At 45.3% G+C, this 17,748-nt stretch overlaps 1 protein-coding gene and 1 pseudogene across 1 annotated transcript; both read right to left on the reverse strand.

The window, feature by feature from the left end:
- Nucleotides 1-963, reverse strand: LOC135982818 (olfactory receptor 5AR1-like). Its single transcript, XM_065591023.1, has one exon. It carries the CDS (start codon nucleotides 961-963, stop codon nucleotides 1-3), a length of 963 nt encoding a protein of 320 aa, XP_065447095.1.
- A 9,428-nt stretch (nucleotides 964-10,391) lies between these two features.
- Nucleotides 10,392-13,916, reverse strand: LOC135982819 (olfactory receptor 5B21-like; annotated as a pseudogene).
- Between the last annotated feature and the right edge of the window lie 3,832 nt (nucleotides 13,917-17,748).

Here is a 17,748-nt window from a genome sequence, read left to right on the forward strand (position 1 = left end):
TCAAAATAAAGTCTCCACCTTTACATTCACTGAGAAAAAAAACCTTCCTATCATCCTCCTAAAAGCCTCTTTCACCTCCTTGTTCCTCAGGCTGTAGATCAGGGGGTTCAGCATGGGGATCAACAGGGTATAAAACACAGAGATGATTTTGTCCTGGTCCATGGAGTACTTTGAACTGGGCCGCAAATACATAAAAATGACCGTTCCGTAGAAGATGGCGACGGTCGTCAGGTGGGAGGTGCAGGTGGAGAAGGCTTTGCGCCTGCCCTCCATGGAGTTGATCCTTAGAATAGCAACCACAATGTACACATAGGAGATGACAATGGTCAGGAGAGTAGATGTTATAATTACAATAGAAAAGGTGAAGTGAACAATGTCTGTGATGTGGGTGTCAGAGAAGGCCAGTTTCAGGATGGGGGGCACATCACAGAAGAAATGGTTGATGATGTTTGATCCACAGAAGGACAAACGGAATATAAATAGAGTCTGAACCGTTGCATTTACCCAGCTGGCTAGGTACGAACCCAGCACCAGCAGCACGCAGAACCGCTTGGACATGATGACGGTGTACAGCAGTGGGCTGCAGATGGCTGTGAAGCGATCATACGCCATCACCCCCAACAGGCAGCACTCACAGGACGCAGCAATGCAGAAGAAGTAGAACTGCAGAGCGCACCCAGTGAATGTAATTGCTTTGCTCTCCACTGCAAAGGCCATCAGTGTCTGGGGAGCGATGACAGTGGAGTATCCGACATCTAAGAGGGCCAGGTTACTAAGGAAAAAGTACATGGGGGTGTGAAGCCGGGACTCAATCCTGACTAAAGTGACCATCCCGAGATTCCCCACCAGGATGAGCAGGTAGATCAACAGAAACACCACAAAGAGCATGACTCTCAGGTGCTGGTTGTCCGTGAATCCCAACAAGATGAACTCCGTCACGGTGGTGTGATTCCCCTTCAACATTTATCCCAGATGTGCTGTTCCCCACAAGGGAGAAAGCGAGCATTACATGGAAAGAAGAGACAAATAAAGGCTGAGTATCAATTCCTTGGGGTCATTCTGATCATATACCATGTGGTTCTCTGGTGAGATCTAACAGAGGTTTAAGACTCCATTATGGGTTTTGAACTAACAGCCATGGGTCTCTTAGCTCAGGCGGTAGGAAAAAGAAAGAACTTTCTCCCAGCAGAGAGCTGGCCGGCCACGAAATGTCTGTACCAACTGTGGGCAGATTTGTGGTTCCAGGATTGGATTCCTGAGTTATCTCAGGACCCATATGTAAATCCATGGTAGAGATCAGCCTCGAATCGAGGGATGGCTAATGAATGATCGGGCAGTAGAGGCTTATATTCTACTAGATAGCAAAAAGAATGAGGAGTACCTGTGGCACCTTATAGACGAACACATTTACTTGAGAAAAGGTGCCACAAGGACTCCTTGTTCTTTTTGCTGATACAGACTAACACAGCTACCACTCTGAAATCATTCTACTAGATAGAAGTCCCAAATTCAGTGCTTACTGCCAAGAGCTCACCCAGTGCTGTCTTATTACAATATAATTTATTATGACTAGATTCAAATACAGTTACCCAGGTTGATTAATTCCACCCCTGGTCAATGGTACTCTTTGTACAGCAAGCTATTAAGGTGAGGATATAGGACATAGGTGCTTGTCCACTTTCTTTTATGGGGCCAGGCTAGTAGTTTCATACAATAAGGTACGTGGCAGGCAGGCAGAATTGTAGGAAAGGGATCCGTATTCACCATACTGAGTTGCCAGAGTTACACGATGAGCTTCTAGAGTATGTGTACCAGTAGCCTGGCCCCTTGTTTGTACTTCAGAGTTTCTGATGTCACACACAATTAACTCCCTCCTAAAATTTTACCCTATTTCTCCTGTTCCGCTCCTTATACCGGGGCCCCGACCTATCAGGCTATGGAATCGTTCTCACGATCTCTTTTGGGTCAATTGTCTGTTTAAGTATTCGTACGCAGTGGAACAGCTTCATTCAGAGAGACTGAAGGAGCCCTCATCAGAATACCCCATAGCCCAGTGGTTGGGGCACTCTCTGGAGAGATGAGAGACCAACGTTTAAACGTTTTATCCCCACAAAGCCGGGGGGGGGGAGAGGGATGGAACTTGGGTTTCCCACACCCTGGATGACTGCTCTTACCACCAGAATAAACGTTAGAAGGTTGGTGATGCCAGCATGAGCACCGACACTTCCTTCCCTTGCATTTCTCAAAAGAAGCCGCTTAGGTGCCAGTCTACAGGACTGTCCTTCTGGCCATCGATCACAAGCAGTCGGGACTCAGGTGCTGAACTCCTGAGGGACAGCGCTTAGGGCATTCTCCCATTGGCGAGCTCCCCACTCAGCATGCTGGCTTTTGTGGACCCCATTCCTAGTCAGCTTTCTTTCCTCCCCCTCCCCCCATGGCATAGGGAGCCCAGGGTCCTAACTCAGGTTTTGTGAATCCTGGAAATTTTCTAGGGACCTAAAAGTTAGGCAGTATAACACTGAGCATTCCAACGCCTAAGTCCCTTGATGAATCTGGCCTTACACATTTTCTTTGTTGGTTTAAATTAGAGCTCATTAGAAAAGGAAATTTCCATTCCAGGGGTATATCCAAATTTTGAAATTTGATTTCATTCCAAATAAGAATGAAATGTTGATGTTTCATACTTTACCCGGGAACGGAAATTCCGAACAAGAATTTCAATTCAGAAACATTGAAAAGATATTTTTGATAATATTGATTTTTTTCAGTAATATTAAAATAATAATCTAATGTAAGATATTTAATATAATATAAACGATTAAAGTTTTAATATAATATAAAAGTAAATATGAAATAAAACAATACGATAAACTCAAAATGAAACATTTTTACCTTATCAGAGCAAAACATTTTGACATTATAAAAACAAAATGAGAAAGTAAAACATATTTTGGTTAGACATGTTCCCATCCAAAATTTAATCAAAATCAACGCATTCCTGCAAAATGTTATTTTTTTGTCAAATGTGCATTTTCTGACAGAATTGCTCCATCCATTGTTTTGACCATCTCTAGTTTTCATGTTTCTAAAGATTGTTTTTCAGGCTGTATATCAACGGCGAAGAAGTTAGACTGATGGCTTTTGAAAGTGCATCTCCTACGCCATGCACCAGAACATGCACTGGCTGTGGCAATGGGAGGTTTCCCTAAAACACTGCTCCCCTCTTTCAGCAGTCTGCAAGCGTGACTAGTCCCACATCTAGAGGATATAAATCTAGGAACTAGACGGGGGGGAGTGGGAGTTGCTGATTCAGCTGTGGATAAAGAATGATGGGTCAGATGCTCAGGTAGCATGAATGGGAATCGACTTCAGTGGAGCTACATTGACTGACACCAGCTGAGGATCCAGTGTTCTTAGAATATCTACCTCCAGAATAGTCCATCACCTGCACCGCATCACTGTACATAATTAATGAAACAATCCACATCCTTGATCTCCCCCAGACACACGTGGCAAATATGCCGACTGGACACATTTCTTTACCATCAAAATACATTTTCAAAAAAATAGAAATAAAAGTTTTAATACTCTGAGACACCCTCTATTTTGCAATATGTTATTCTTACCTAAGTAATCGCTTCCCTTTCTCAGAATGCAAGCAGCGTGGGCATCATTTCCCTTGTCACTGCTTATTCTGCAACAGAAAAAAACAATATAAATGTGCTGTTCAGATAATCAGGACTCTGATTTCAGTGAGTCTGATCTCCACGTGAATTAGCTCTAAATGACAATTGTATCCACATGTCGGAACCAAAGGAGAAAATTTATACCATCTCCTTTGGAGCTTAAATGACAAACCTACAAGAGGGAGATGTCTGATGGCCTTGATCCCAAAGGGGATTGTTTTTGGAGGTCGGAGGGGTTGTTTATATTTGTTTTGGTGGCATATTGGGACAGAATCCTTGGAGTACTGCCGAGTCTGAACATGAGACCAGGCACAGGTGGGATTATTAGAACATCTTTCATGTCCCCTGGGAATAACTGCACATAATTGTGTTGCCTACAAAACCTGTGCAAACTCCCTGGTGATTCTTTTATATCTTTTTTTCAAAGTGAACCAGCTATTTTTCTCAGGCAGGAACCTGAACAATCCCTCCAGTGGCTTGCACACTAGCCTGATACTCAGGAGACATGGTCATTTCCTTTCTCCATCACAGTCTTCCTGTGTGACATAGGGCAAACCACTTAGTCTTTCTGTTCCTGCAAACTGGGGATATTAACACTTCCCTACCTCACAAGGATGTTGTGAGGATAAATATATTAAAGCTTCTGAGATACTCTGGTGATGGGGCCATATAAATAGAGCTTAGCCAATAACTGATTTTTCACTCGTACACCTTGCAGGCTTCCCGTTCTCAACTTGAGAGAGCGACAAGGTGGGTGAGGTAATAGCTTTTATTGGACCAACTTCTGTTGGTGAGAGAGAGACCAGCTTTTGAACATACATAGAGCTCTTCCTCAGGCCCGGGAAGGAACCAAACCCCTTTCCCACCACCCCCGGGAGGCAATGTAAATATATTAAAAAAAACACAGTACTACCTGGATCTTACCATTATTAGCCTCCAGTCCTTCCTCGGAACTGAAAATGTTGTCTGAGCTGGTCAGGTAGCACCAGCTTCCCCCGGGCAATAACCATTCGCTTTGGCACTGGCCTGGCTTTCCTAAATCGAGGCTTGTGGCACTCGAGGGTTGGGGTGATCTCATCACACATTCTGAAGTCATCGTTCATCATCCCAGTTTTCAAAAATCATGCAATCTCACGACACCATGCTGGTTCTCCTGGACCAGAAGTGGCAGTCCATCCATGGGCATATCTTGGCAATACCGGCAGTCACCATATCTGTTCCATGGGGCCAGAGGAGCTTGTCAGTCACCCATCATGGTCAGCCATCTTCGTCATGTCAGAAAGTTCTGTCCAGATTCCACCCAGCATCTTGCCAATTGCCCATCCCACCACATGAACACTCGTCCCTCAAGAAGGAGTGTTAGGAGTGCGAATGCCAATGTAGGATACTGGCTTGTAATTTCACCTGAGATAGTATTTTAAGTTTTGCTTGCCTGTTTGATTTATATATATATATATATATATATACACACACACATACACACACACACACACACACACACACACGCTCTTACTAATATGTGTGAATAAAGGGACCCTTACTATGGACAAAGGCAGACACTGTGTATGCTGCTTTTGCCTAAGTCAGATGGGTTTGTTAGTATAATGGGAACAGATAAGAGCAATAAAAGTGTTACTGGGCATGGTGGGAGTGTAATATATGAGCGTACATTTGAAGACTTCCTCAACTCCTATCTCAAGGCAAGGTCAAGCAACCAGTTGGGAGGGGCAAAGGGTGATTGGGGGGGAGGTAAAACACTAAAAGGCCAGAGAAATGCCTGCCCCTGACTGTAGCACAACCTCACTCCTTACCCCTCCCCTGGGGCACAAAAGGGGTGGGATGAAGACCCCCAGACCCATGACCCTCCGAAACGGAGCGTGACCATAAGTTGTAAGGGGTGGGATGGTGGACGTGCATTGCAGGTATAATTATACCTACTGAGGAGGTGGGGAACAGGACACTGGGAAACAAGGTTCTGTGACCTCAGAGTTATGGGACATGTTTGCTGGAAACTAAACCCAATAAACATTGCATTATCTGCTCTTCGGACTTCTGGTCAGCTTTCTGTCTGCATAACGAGAACCGGGGGAGTGAGAGGGTGAAGAGAAAACCTGCTAACAAGGAGCTGGAGCAGAACCATCATCATTCCATGTCTTCCACCCAGTGTGGCCAGAGGGAGAGATGAGCGGGTACTGCCATGGGCAAATGCGTAAAAGGGATGGGCCGTGGCAACTGCACTCAGAAAGGCAGTTCCTAGAGTGTCTCCTGTGAGGCACAGAACCCTGGGATACTGCCTCTGAAGTGGTAGCGCTGCTCTGGCAGAACAAAAGTGGCAGTGTGGATGCAGGTATGTGGTCTACACAGGGTTTTACCGCTCTCCAGCACAGTATATGTGGACACTACACGCAGGTCTGAGGAATATGCAGGGGCATGTACACAGTCAGCTATCCAAGTGTGCACGGAAGTGTAGACGTAGCCAAAGGAGGGATATTCCCAAAGCACAAAGGTGAGTTAAGCACTCACCTCCCAATGAGCATCTGTGGGAACTAGGAATCTAACAGCCCTTTTGTGCCTTTGATCCTCAGTAGCACCTAAATGTTGGACTTATACATCTCAAATGGCAATTAGTGACCTGACGGGCCTTTGTGGGTGTAGCTGAAACGTCTTAACGTTCTCTGACCCAAAATTCTGTGAACATCATCTTTGAACACATCTGGGGAGAGACTGTATGGCCGTCCATTGTATCCAGCAATGCCATCATGGCATCTCGTATGCTCCCTTGTGGCTGTAAAGCCCAATTTGCAAGGAGCAAGATTTTAATGGATGTCACTTAGAAATATGCAGGCTCCCGATGAAGACTTGGCATGATGCTTGACCATTTTTTCAATCAGTTTTTCTTGTGCGTTTTTCTCAAACTGTTTGATAGTTGTTGTCCTTTCAGGTCTCTCCTTGGCTGTGTCTTCAAACTTATCTATATTTATGTTACATGAGTTGAGATTCTGTTCTAGGTTGTCTTTGAAGCATTTGTGTTGACAACCTTGCTTGTGCTTTCCAAGTTCCCTAATCCTGCAAACACATGTGCATGTGCTTAATTTTACTCATGCGAGTAATCCAATTGACGTCAAAGGGATTACTCACATGCGTAAATTGAAGCACTCACATAAGAATGCCCAGGACTGGGATCTATGGTACTGAACTAATATGCCCTGGAGTCTATGGAAAGACTCCATTGAGTCCAATGGTCAATGCTCAGGCCCTTAATGAATGACAAGGGGGCTGGTATCGTTTTTTCAGATTGATTTTAATGAGAAGGGGCAGATATTTTTTTATACACGGCTGTTCTCCGGGAGAAGGTGTCCCCGTACAAACTGTCTCGGCTAATTTCTTAACTCCAGTTAAACTACAAATATGTTTACTTATTCATTACTCTGGTAGAGCAAGTGTTAATACTGACATTATATCTGTGTAATGAGTCATATGTTGTTTTCCTAACTATTCCCAATACGTTTTCTTGCCTAATTAGATAATGACAGAATTGCTCAAAAAACAATGTTTTAATGAGGCCCACAGCAGTTTATTATAATCCATAATAATGGATGCTTTCTACAAAGTTCTCCTAACTTTGGGGAATTATGTCAACATGAACATTACCGGCATAACCAGTGCTGGACAATAGCATTTACTCTTTTTCCCTTTTTTCCCCTTTCAATATCTTCACTTTCAGGCCAAATTCATCTCTGGCATCATTCTTTTGTGCCAGGGCTACATTTGGCCCATTGTGTCCAAAGTCATGACAAATCAAACCAGGACACTGCAGGTGAGAGTCTATGATCCTTGCTCACATTGACTGGTACTTACTCATACCAGTAGCCTCAATGAGATCAAGTACTACTCAGTGCAAGATAGACTTAGGTTCCAAATAAACTAAAAAGAATTTTAATGCACACAAGAAAGACAAGAAGGGGCTTTATCCGATACATAGCAATATGTTAGGGCATCTCGAAACTATAGGCTCAATTCTGATGTCCTTTCACTGAATAGCCTCTTACTCTGAGATTGGTCTCATTGACTTCCACAGGGCTACCTGCTGAAAAAGTGTGGGTAAGGGTATCAAAATCTGCCATTAAAAAGGCAAAAAACGATGTTAGGGAAATAACCAGAATCTCCTATTTAATCTGGAAAAAACAGTGCAGTCCTCAGAGTGTTTTACGTCTATGCAACATTAAGATAAATCAGTGTCGAAACTGATGGTTAAGTGAAACACAATTGGCCAGTGTAAATCAGCATCACTCCACTGATGTCAATGGGCCAGAAACCCCAGCTACCGTAACTCGATGGAGTGCCACTTCCATCCAGGTGGCTGTATCTCCAGCGGGTGTAAATCATCTTTGCTCCACTGAAATGAATTGTGCTCCAGCTCCAGTCCATGTAAGCTAGCATCACTACATTGCAATCCACGGGGCCAGTTCCCCAGCAGGTGAAAATCAGCATTAGGTCCATTGGCGCTAATGGGTGAGACCCCCAGCTTTAGTAAATAGGTGGAGCTCTACTGAAGTCATTGGATCAGAACCATAACTGGTCAAAATTGGTGTCATTCCACTGAAGCCAGTGGAGCTTCATACATTTATACAAGAAGAGGATCTGGCCCTTATGCTGATAGGATTTCCCAAAGCACATAAATGACATTGGGGCACAAGCCCCTTATTGGGGCAGCGGTCTGGCTCATTGGTGGATCATGTCCTTAACTTGTAACCTGGTGTAGATATGTAACCCACACACCTCCTGGGTGTGGTGTTCTGTCCCATCTGGTGGCCCTGAGACCACTTAGAGAGAGATTAATGAGTGTGCCCTACAGCCTTAATTAACAGCCATGTGGCTTTTAGCTCATGTGGTAGAGGCTCATGCACTAAGCTGCAGAGGTCCTAGGTTCGATCCTGCCCGCCGACGACCGGGGTCCCCATCCACAGGGGCAAGTGTGAATTGTCTTATGGTCACAGCTTCCTAATCATAACCCTGCAGAGTGTGGGGAAGTTCTGGGGCAGACTCTTGTTCCATGACTGAACTAACCTGTAGAAGCTACCAGTTCCCCTCTGTCTCAGAAACATAGGAATTGCCAGACAGGATCAGACACAAGGTCTATCTAATCTAATAGCCTGTCTATGACAGTGGCTTATACCAGATGCTTCTAAGGAAAGTGTTAGAGCCTCACAGAAGGCAGATGTGGGAGAATCTGCCCCCAACATTAGGTCTCCTCCTAATCTCCAATAGTTAAAGATTAGTTTAAACCTTCAAGCATGAGATTTAATCTCTCTCCCAAAAATATTTTCTTTTTATAACTCTTGATATTCTGCATATGCATATCAATACCCTATCCCTTTTTGAACCTCACTAAATTCTTGACCACAATTACTTCTTGTGGCAATGAGTTCCCTAGAATAATCATACATTTTGTGAAAATGGACTTGTCTTGATTTTGAATTTCCTAACTTTTAATTTGATTGATTTTTCTCCTGTTCTTGTGTTATGAGACCGGAGAAGAGATGTTCTTGATCTACCTTCTATAGACAATTCAGTCTCCACCAATTGGAGAATGAAAACAATGGTATATTAGGCGATGGGCTGTTTTCATCTTGGCATCTTGTCAGAGGCCCATGCGGTGGTTATTCTGACATTGTTTAATCAGTTCTCCCTAAGAATCATCTGCATTGTCAACTTTGTCCATTACCCTCCTTGACTTTTTATACTTTTTATAAGCCCATATCTGAGTCTGCACTGGAATCAGAGTGAATTTCACATGATCTACGAGTTTCATGGAAATATTTTCCACATACTAGGCCCTGAGTTCTCTCTCTGATCCCACATGATTGAGATGTGCTGTTCTCTGCAGTCCTGGCCTCCTTAAAATTCTGTAACGGTAGTGCTGGAATGGAGATTCTGTGATCTTAGCACACTGGGAGTTGAGCACAGTCTAATGAGAGAGAATATAAAATGTATGGACCTGTATATTTAACAGTGGCCTCTATTGAGACGCAATTTCAGAACAGCCCAGGTATTTGTATGATTTCAGCATCCTTTTACTTGAGTTTCAATCTACAGAGGGCACCCAACCTAAAGCACTAATGGTAACTGCAATTCACCTTTAAATCGAGTATAAGAGGCCTGTGATTTACAAACAGAATCTCTTGTGGTCTGGCCTTACTCATTACAACAAACTGCAGACACCCTCTCAGTAGAATGCTGGAAGTGTGCTACTCCCATAATAACCCAGTGGTCGGTGGATTGAAACCAGGGTCAGCTAGCCCTGGCCTGTTTCTTATTTATGGGTATAAAATGGCCATGAATAAAGTTAGCCTGGAAAGTGGAAGAAGGTTTCTAACCATCGGAGGAGTGATGTTCAGGAACCACCTCCCACTAGAGCTAGTGGAGTTATACAACCTAACTAGATTTAAAGTGGAACTGAATAAGTTTATGAATGGGATTTTATCATGTTGCTGCCTGCAACAGCAGTAGACTGGACTCAATGACCTGGGGGGGGGGGGGGGTCACTTCCTGTCCTAGGTTCCTATTGCGATTGCCAGTATTAACGAGCCCGCATTATGCACAATCATTTATGGTGCAATCAGAGAAATCAGGATGGTGAAACAGAGAACTTGCCCTTCTTTCAGAGCTGTTTATTGATTTAAAAAAAAAAATCAGTAATGATATTTATTGAGAAAATATCTTCCTGTAGATCATCCTTCTAATGGCGTCCTTCACCTCCTTGTTTCTCAGGCTGTAGATCAGGGGGTTCAGCATAGGGAACACAGATGATGTTGTCTTGGTCCAAGGTGTAGCCAGAACCGGGTCATAAATACATAAAATCAGAGTACTGTAGAAGGTAGTGACAGCTGTCAGATGAGAGGCACAGGTACAGAAGGGGTTGAGTCTCCCTTAACAGAGCGGATCTTCAGGATGGTGTAATAAGAAGATGGCCTGAAACATAAGGCCGTGTATCAGAGGCCTGGTGTGAGGCCTGAGGCCTGAGCTAAAGTAATCAAAACTTTGCAGCTATAAAGCAAAGCCAAGCTGTGAGCAAGAGGCAGGCCCCGTTCACAGAATCTGGCAAGAACAGGGCTGATATTGAAGAAACACACATGCTTAAGTAGTGCTAGGCACAGAAATATATACACCAACACATTCCAGAAAGATGGCACCAGAACACCTTGATACCAAACACATTCCCCAGAGATAACAGGAACATGCTGACCCATCTTAAGGATAAGGTCAGGATGATATCATGATGGATAGAGATGTTTTAATCAAACCAACATGTACAAGGTAATGGGCAGCCCTTGGATCCGTCAATGGGTGGCACCCTAATATGTCAGAGGGTGTCACTCTGATATGTCAGGGGCAATACGTAACTTGTTTGTATTGGTGTATAAAGTTGTATCTCAGAGGGAGTGTCTTTGGCCAGCCTAGGGAGCAGTGGAAAGTCATGCCACTGACTGAGCTGCGTCCATTGTCACGAGCATACATGTCTTACTCTCCATCCAGGCGCTATTACCAGGCTTTGTTGACAGTAAACCTGGCCGGGTGCCTTTGCTGAAAATCAAGTCTGTGGATTTATTGGGCTGTTTAATTGAGGTCTTCTATTTCCACTATCTGCACAGAGCTAGGACAGCACACTGAAAGAACACACACCCAGCCAACATCTGACCACAGATGGCTACGAGGATGTACATATAAGAGACTAGAACAGCTAGGATAGTAATCATGACAAATATAGTCAACAAGGTGAAATGAATAACATCTGTGTTGCGTATGTCAGAGCAGGACAGGTTAAGGATGGGGAGGGATGTCACAGAAGAAATGATTGCTGACATTGGGGTGACAGAAAGACAAGCTGAATACAGAAATTGTTTAGGCAGTTGAATTCACAAAGACACAACAACTATCAGTGCACAGTTTCCTGGACACGGTGACCCTCTAGAGCAGTGGGTTACAGATGACTGTGAAGCGGTCAGAGGCCATGGTGGCCAGGAGGCATCATTCACTGGTCACAAAGACACAGACAAAGAAAAAATGCACAGCGCAGTCAGTGAATGAAATGATTCTATTACTCTCTGCTACAGAACTCATGCACATCCTAGGTGCAATGACAGAGGAATAACCAACATCTACAATGGACAGATTACAGAGGAAGAAGCACATAGGGGTGTGAAGATGGGAGTCAATCCTGAGGAAAAGAATCATCCCAAGATTCCCTACCAGGATGATAACATAGCTTGGTAGGAACAACATGAAGAGTGGGATCTGCAGCTCTGGGTGATCCATGAATCCCAGAAAAATCAACTATGTCACATTGGTATGAGCGGGGGAAAATCTAAATTTGCAAGTAAACAGGAGCCAAAAAGGGACCAGGTGTCAATTCCTTGTAACAACTCTGACTGCTCCCATGAAATAGTGTGTCTTGGGGAATGTACTATGGGTTATACACACACTTCCCCCTGGAGCTAGTGCACGGTCTCCGCACAGAAACACAGCACACTGTGCACTGTTTTGCATTCAATTAAATACATGCAGAGATTCCATCACAATATGAGAGATTGTCAAAATCTGAATCGTTCCCATGCCAGAAATGTCCCTTAGGGCACAGGCCTTTGCCATCCCTGTCTCTCCCACACACCCTCTCTGTTGTTAATCAGATTAGTTTGGAAAGGAGGGAAATCATCTCTTGTAAATGTATAGACAATAACGAATGGTGTAGGATGTTTTCATTTACACTGGTTTTCTCTTCCGGCTTCCAACAATATCAGTGGGAGTTGATGGCACTTGGCACCACTGAAACTCAGAGCAAGGGTCCTACGAAGGCTCTGTGTCCAACGCTGTGAATCCCCAGCAGAAAGGTGTTGCAGGGATAGTATGTACCTGTAGAGACATTCATGTCACTGAATGTCTTTTTTCTTCCTGAAGGCTAGATATTAAATGGAAAGATCTGCTCAACTTTATAGAGTCACTGGCATCAAAGGGCAATAATACATTGAGGTGACCATTAGTGATAGCTAACATAAGGACCGTAACAGGTTCTAAAAATTGGTTTTTTTTCTGATTGGGTCTATCTATGCGCCATTCCAAGGTGTGATTTCAGCTTGGGTATTCCTCAATCCCTATGGCAGTAGGTACAGTGTAGACATAGGTAGGGAAAGGTTTTCCCATCCCCTGAACATTTTCAAGATTTCAAAATATTTTCCCATTCTATATTGGGATGAAACCTGGTCTTCTGGAAAAACTTCACAGAAAATGAGATAGAGAAGCCCAACCCATGAATAGCCAGTAGCCCAGAGGTTACGGTACTCATCTAGGATAAGGGATGAACTGGTGGATTTTCAACAGCTCCAGGGAGACCAGCTGACCGTCACTAATATGACTTGGCCCTCCAACTAAGCCCCAGATACCACCACTCAAAATACCACCAAGCAATTGCCTGGTGGGTCAGGATGACTTGACCACCACAGAAAAGGTTGGGGGAGAAAGGATGCTGGGGAGAATGTAGTAACATTTATAGAAAGGGGTGCATCAGTTTGTCATCATCCAAGTCCAAAGAGGATGGAGCTTGGCTGTTTTCAGTAGTAACAGATGACAGAACAAGGGGCAATGGTCTCAAGTTGCAGTGGGGGAGGTCTAGGTTGGATATTAGGAAACACTATTTCACTAGGAGGGTGGTGAAGCACAGGAATGGGGTACCTAGGGAGGTGGTGGAATCCCCATCCTTAGAGGGTTTTACGGCCTGGCTTGACAAAGCCCTGGCTGGGATGATTTAGTTGGGGTTCAAGCAGGCGGGATGGACTCGCTGATCTCCTAAGGTCTCTTCCAACCCCAATCTTCTATGATTCTATATCCATCATCTGTAGCACCATTCCCCATAGCGCTCTTCCCTCTAGGCAAACCCACACTTTCTTGTGGACGCTGGTCCTGAGGCCATGCCCAACACTCCCCAAACTCAATATTCCCCCCTCAGGTGATCACAACTCCTTCTTCCCCTTTTGAGAGCTGTTTTATTTTCCCCTCCTTAGCACTCCATCAGTCTACTTAGGCGTTGCCTCTACTCCTAACTCTTCTGGACTGAGTTAGGTCTGGCTTATATAGTCCCCAGACTCCTTCTACTCACAACAGCCACCAGAAGGAGTAGATCATTAGAGTCAGCTGCTTGGCTTCTTTTTGTTTGTTTTGTTCCCCCATGTGGTTCATACTGGCACATGAGGGAGACTCAGATTCAAGACCCCGTTCCAAATCAGGCACTTGGACCTGGCTCTCACATCCCAGATCAGGCTTACAACCCTCGGCTATCGAGATAGACTTTCTCTCTCTCTGTCCCAGTGAATCCTTTATTATTCATACAAAGTGGAACAGCTCCAACAGGAGAGATTGAGAGACTGAGATGCGCCATAGAATAGAAAATAGGGCAGACATTAGGGCACTCACCTGTCATATTGGCAATATAAATCTATTTCCCTGCTCTTAATTAGGCAGAGAAGGGACTTGAACAGGGGTCTCCCACATCCCAGGTGAGTGCCCTGATAGCTGGGATTTGGCTATTTTGGGGTCGCTCTCTCTATGGCTCTGGAGTTTAACCAGAAATTCCACCCTGAACCTGAAAAATGTTTAATCAAAACTGAGACATTCCAACTAAAACATTTCGATTTGGCAAATCCATATTTTTGGGGGAAAATCCATTTTATTAAAAAGCTCCCAGCCAGTTTGAGTGCAGAGAATGGACAGGGCCCACTTTGTGAGCAGCTGTTCAGGATTTTGTTTCAGCCTCATCACTCAATGTGTGGGCCCAGGTGTGACAGGGGTGGGGCAAGAGCTGGTCACTCAGCCCCCTGTCACGCCAGCTCCCATTAAGGGAAGCAAATTGGAGCTGGCTAGAAAAACCTGCACCTAATTGGTGAATGGGAGACAGTTACCCACGCAATTAGCCTGGGGCTATAGAAAAGGCTGGGAGGAAGGAAGCCAAAAGTGGGGGAGGCTAAGGGAGGGGTAGTAGAGATAGTGCAGTGCTCCTAGGTATTGACATGAGAACCCAAGCTGTGTATGGCAAAAAGGTGGTGGGAACAGAACCTGTAAGTAAATGACACCAGTGGTTACTGAACCTCAGGGTTTCTGAGTGACTCTGTCAGCCCAGCAGGTGCCAAGAGGGATCTGCTATACCAGGTCTTATTTAAACTATTCTAACCCTGCTCTGAAGACAGAATTTATAATCTACCACCTCCGCCCTTCCAATGCTACCCATTGGTTACATTTTTCAAACAAACACGGGCATGACTGGGGCTGCCGCAGTGCAAATAATTATTGTTATTTCCCCCTTATGATTAGAGATCAGCCACACCAGAACCCACCGGATCCCAGTGTCCGTCTTCCCCCCTCCTGCACTCACACGCACACACAACACTGGATAATGGTCAGACTGGCACTAGGGGCACGATTCTGAGATCGGCCATTAATTCCTGGCTCTGCTACAGGCTTCCTGTGTGATTCTGGACAAAGCAAAGATTTCCTCTTTGCCTCAATTCCCTCTTTGTAAAATTTGGGTAATAATCCTTCCTTTCACCCACCCTCTTCGGTCTTGTTTAATAGACTGTAAGCTCTTGAGGGGGGGAACTCTCCCTTACTATGTGTTTCCAGAGAACCTAGTACAGTGGGGCATTGACCTCTAATTGATAACACAACAACAATAAATTACAGCCCTGACTTATCTCTATAATTGGCTGTAGCCAAAGCCCAGAATCTGAAAATCCTCAAAGGTTGCAGAAGTCGGATCTGAATCTGATTCCAGATCTGAAGTGTGTAACTCATATTCATCTCTATGTATAATACCGGATTCTTACCTAATATCCATCTGGACCTTCCAGGGTCTTCCATGAACCATATCCATTGCCCCTGTAATTTATCCTGAGACAGAAAAATGAACAATGTCTGTCTCAAGTTGCAAAAATGTTGCAAAAACAGCACATTTCCAAGTAATTGGAGAAAATGGAAAGTTATGTCCAGGAATCAGAACTGAAGGAAAATAGCTATCCCACCTCCACTGAAGGAAAGAAGTATTGTATCATAGCTACTGGTGGAAGAGAGAGTTCAATCACTCTTCATCCCTAAGGGATCATGTTAGGGCACCAAATACCTTTATATATTCATTTCTGTGTCATTTAGAGATCAAGTCTCTGAAGTCACACCTCCAATTACAGTCTCAAGCCAGGCACAGAGGGGCTCATTACAATGCCCTCCTTGGTGCCCTAACATGCTACGTAGATTTGTTTATTTGCCTTCGCTTAGTTTTACGGAAAGCTCTCGCTGTTTTGCTAAGCCACAGGAAGAACTCTCAAGAGCAGTGTAACTGCAAAGGAATGGCTCAGTCTTTCTTTCTGTAGGGAGCACTCAGTGAATTCAGTGTCAAAGTTAGGCTTAAAAGAAATCCAGACATGTTAAACTATGGAAAAAGCGCAGTTACAGCAAACAAACAACTGTAACTTTGTTCTGTGTAGATGCCAAGCAATCACCCTACCCTTACAATTAGTGCCTAATAATGCCTTACAATTTACCGCCCCTGATTGGGTCAAACTGGTTTTTCATACAGTTTAAGGCCAGAAGAGGTCAATGTGATCATCTAATCTGACCTCCTGCATAACAAAACCTTGCCCAATAATTTATGTATCAAGCCGATAATTATTTTTTTTTTTTAGCTCTCACACATCTTTTAGCTAGATATCCAGTTGGAAAGACTTCAAGTGACAGACAATCCACCATTAGCAGGAGTGTTGTAAGCAAGACAGGAGAAGTAATTCTTCCACTCTACACAGCTGCAATAAGGCCTCAACTGCAGTATTGTGTCCAGTTCTGGGTGCCACATTTCAGGAAACATGGGAACAAATTGGAGAGAGTCCAGAGAAGAGCAACAAAAATGATTAAAGGTCTAGAAAACATGACCTATGAGGGAAGATTGAAAGAATTAGGTTTGTTTAGTGTGGAAAAGAAAAGACTGAGAGGAGACATAACATAGGGTTACCATCCGTCCGTATTTCCCCGGACATGTCCGGATTTTGCGTCTGTAAATAGCCGTCCGGGAGGAATTGGTAACATGGTTAAAATGTCCGGGGAGGTTTTCTCCCTCCCTCCCTTCCATGCAGAGTGTGGCTGCTGATTGGGCGGCTAGGCCGATTGACCCACTCCCATTGGCCTCCAGCAGCCAGAGCCCTCCCCTGCTCCCCCCTCCCTCTGTCTGCAGCCCTGTGTAACACACAAACCGACCCACGTGGAGCCAGAATGGTAAGTGGAGTGGGGGGTGGGCAGTGAGGGAGCGGGGGAGTGTTGGATGGGTCCCCAGCCTCCACCTGCCACCCCCCCTCCGCACGTCCCCCCCCCCTCCGTGGGTCCCCCCGTCCCTGTCTGCCTCTCCCTTGTCTGGGTGTACTGCCAGAGCCAGCAGCAACTGCTGTCTGCTGCCCCCGGGTCCTAGCGTCCCCCATCCACTAATGGGAAGACAGGCTGCCCTTACCCTGCCCTTCCACCCTAGCCCTGAGCCTCTCCAACACCCCAAACCCCCCAGCCCCAGCCCTCATCCCCACACACCCTAATCCTCTGCTCCATCCCTGAGCCCCCTCCTGCATCATGAACCCCTCATCCCCAGACCCACAGCCCTCACCCCTGCATCTCCTCCTATCCCCAAACTCCCTCCCAATCCCCCTCCCTCTTCCCACACACCCCCTCCTGCCCTCAAACTTCCTCCTAAAGCCTGCACCCCCTCCCTTTGCACCGCCTCTCACCCCCAAACTCCATCCCAGAGCCTGCACCCCTCACCCCCTCCTGAAACCCACCCCCTGCCCCAGCCCGGAGCCTGCACCCAGCACCCAAACTCTATCCCAGAACCTGCACCCCTCCTGCACCCTAATCCCCAGCCCAGGACCTGCACCCCAGACCTCCTGCCCCCACCCAACCCCCCTCCCAGAGCCTTAGGCAGGTGGGGTGGGGGGTTCTGGGCACCACCAAAATTTCTACAACCCTGCCACCCATGCGAGTGGATAAG

Source organism: Chrysemys picta, chromosome 4 (assembly GCF_011386835.1).
Source record: "Chrysemys picta bellii isolate R12L10 chromosome 4, ASM1138683v2, whole genome shotgun sequence".
Taxonomy (NCBI): domain Eukaryota; kingdom Metazoa; phylum Chordata; order Testudines; family Emydidae; genus Chrysemys; species Chrysemys picta.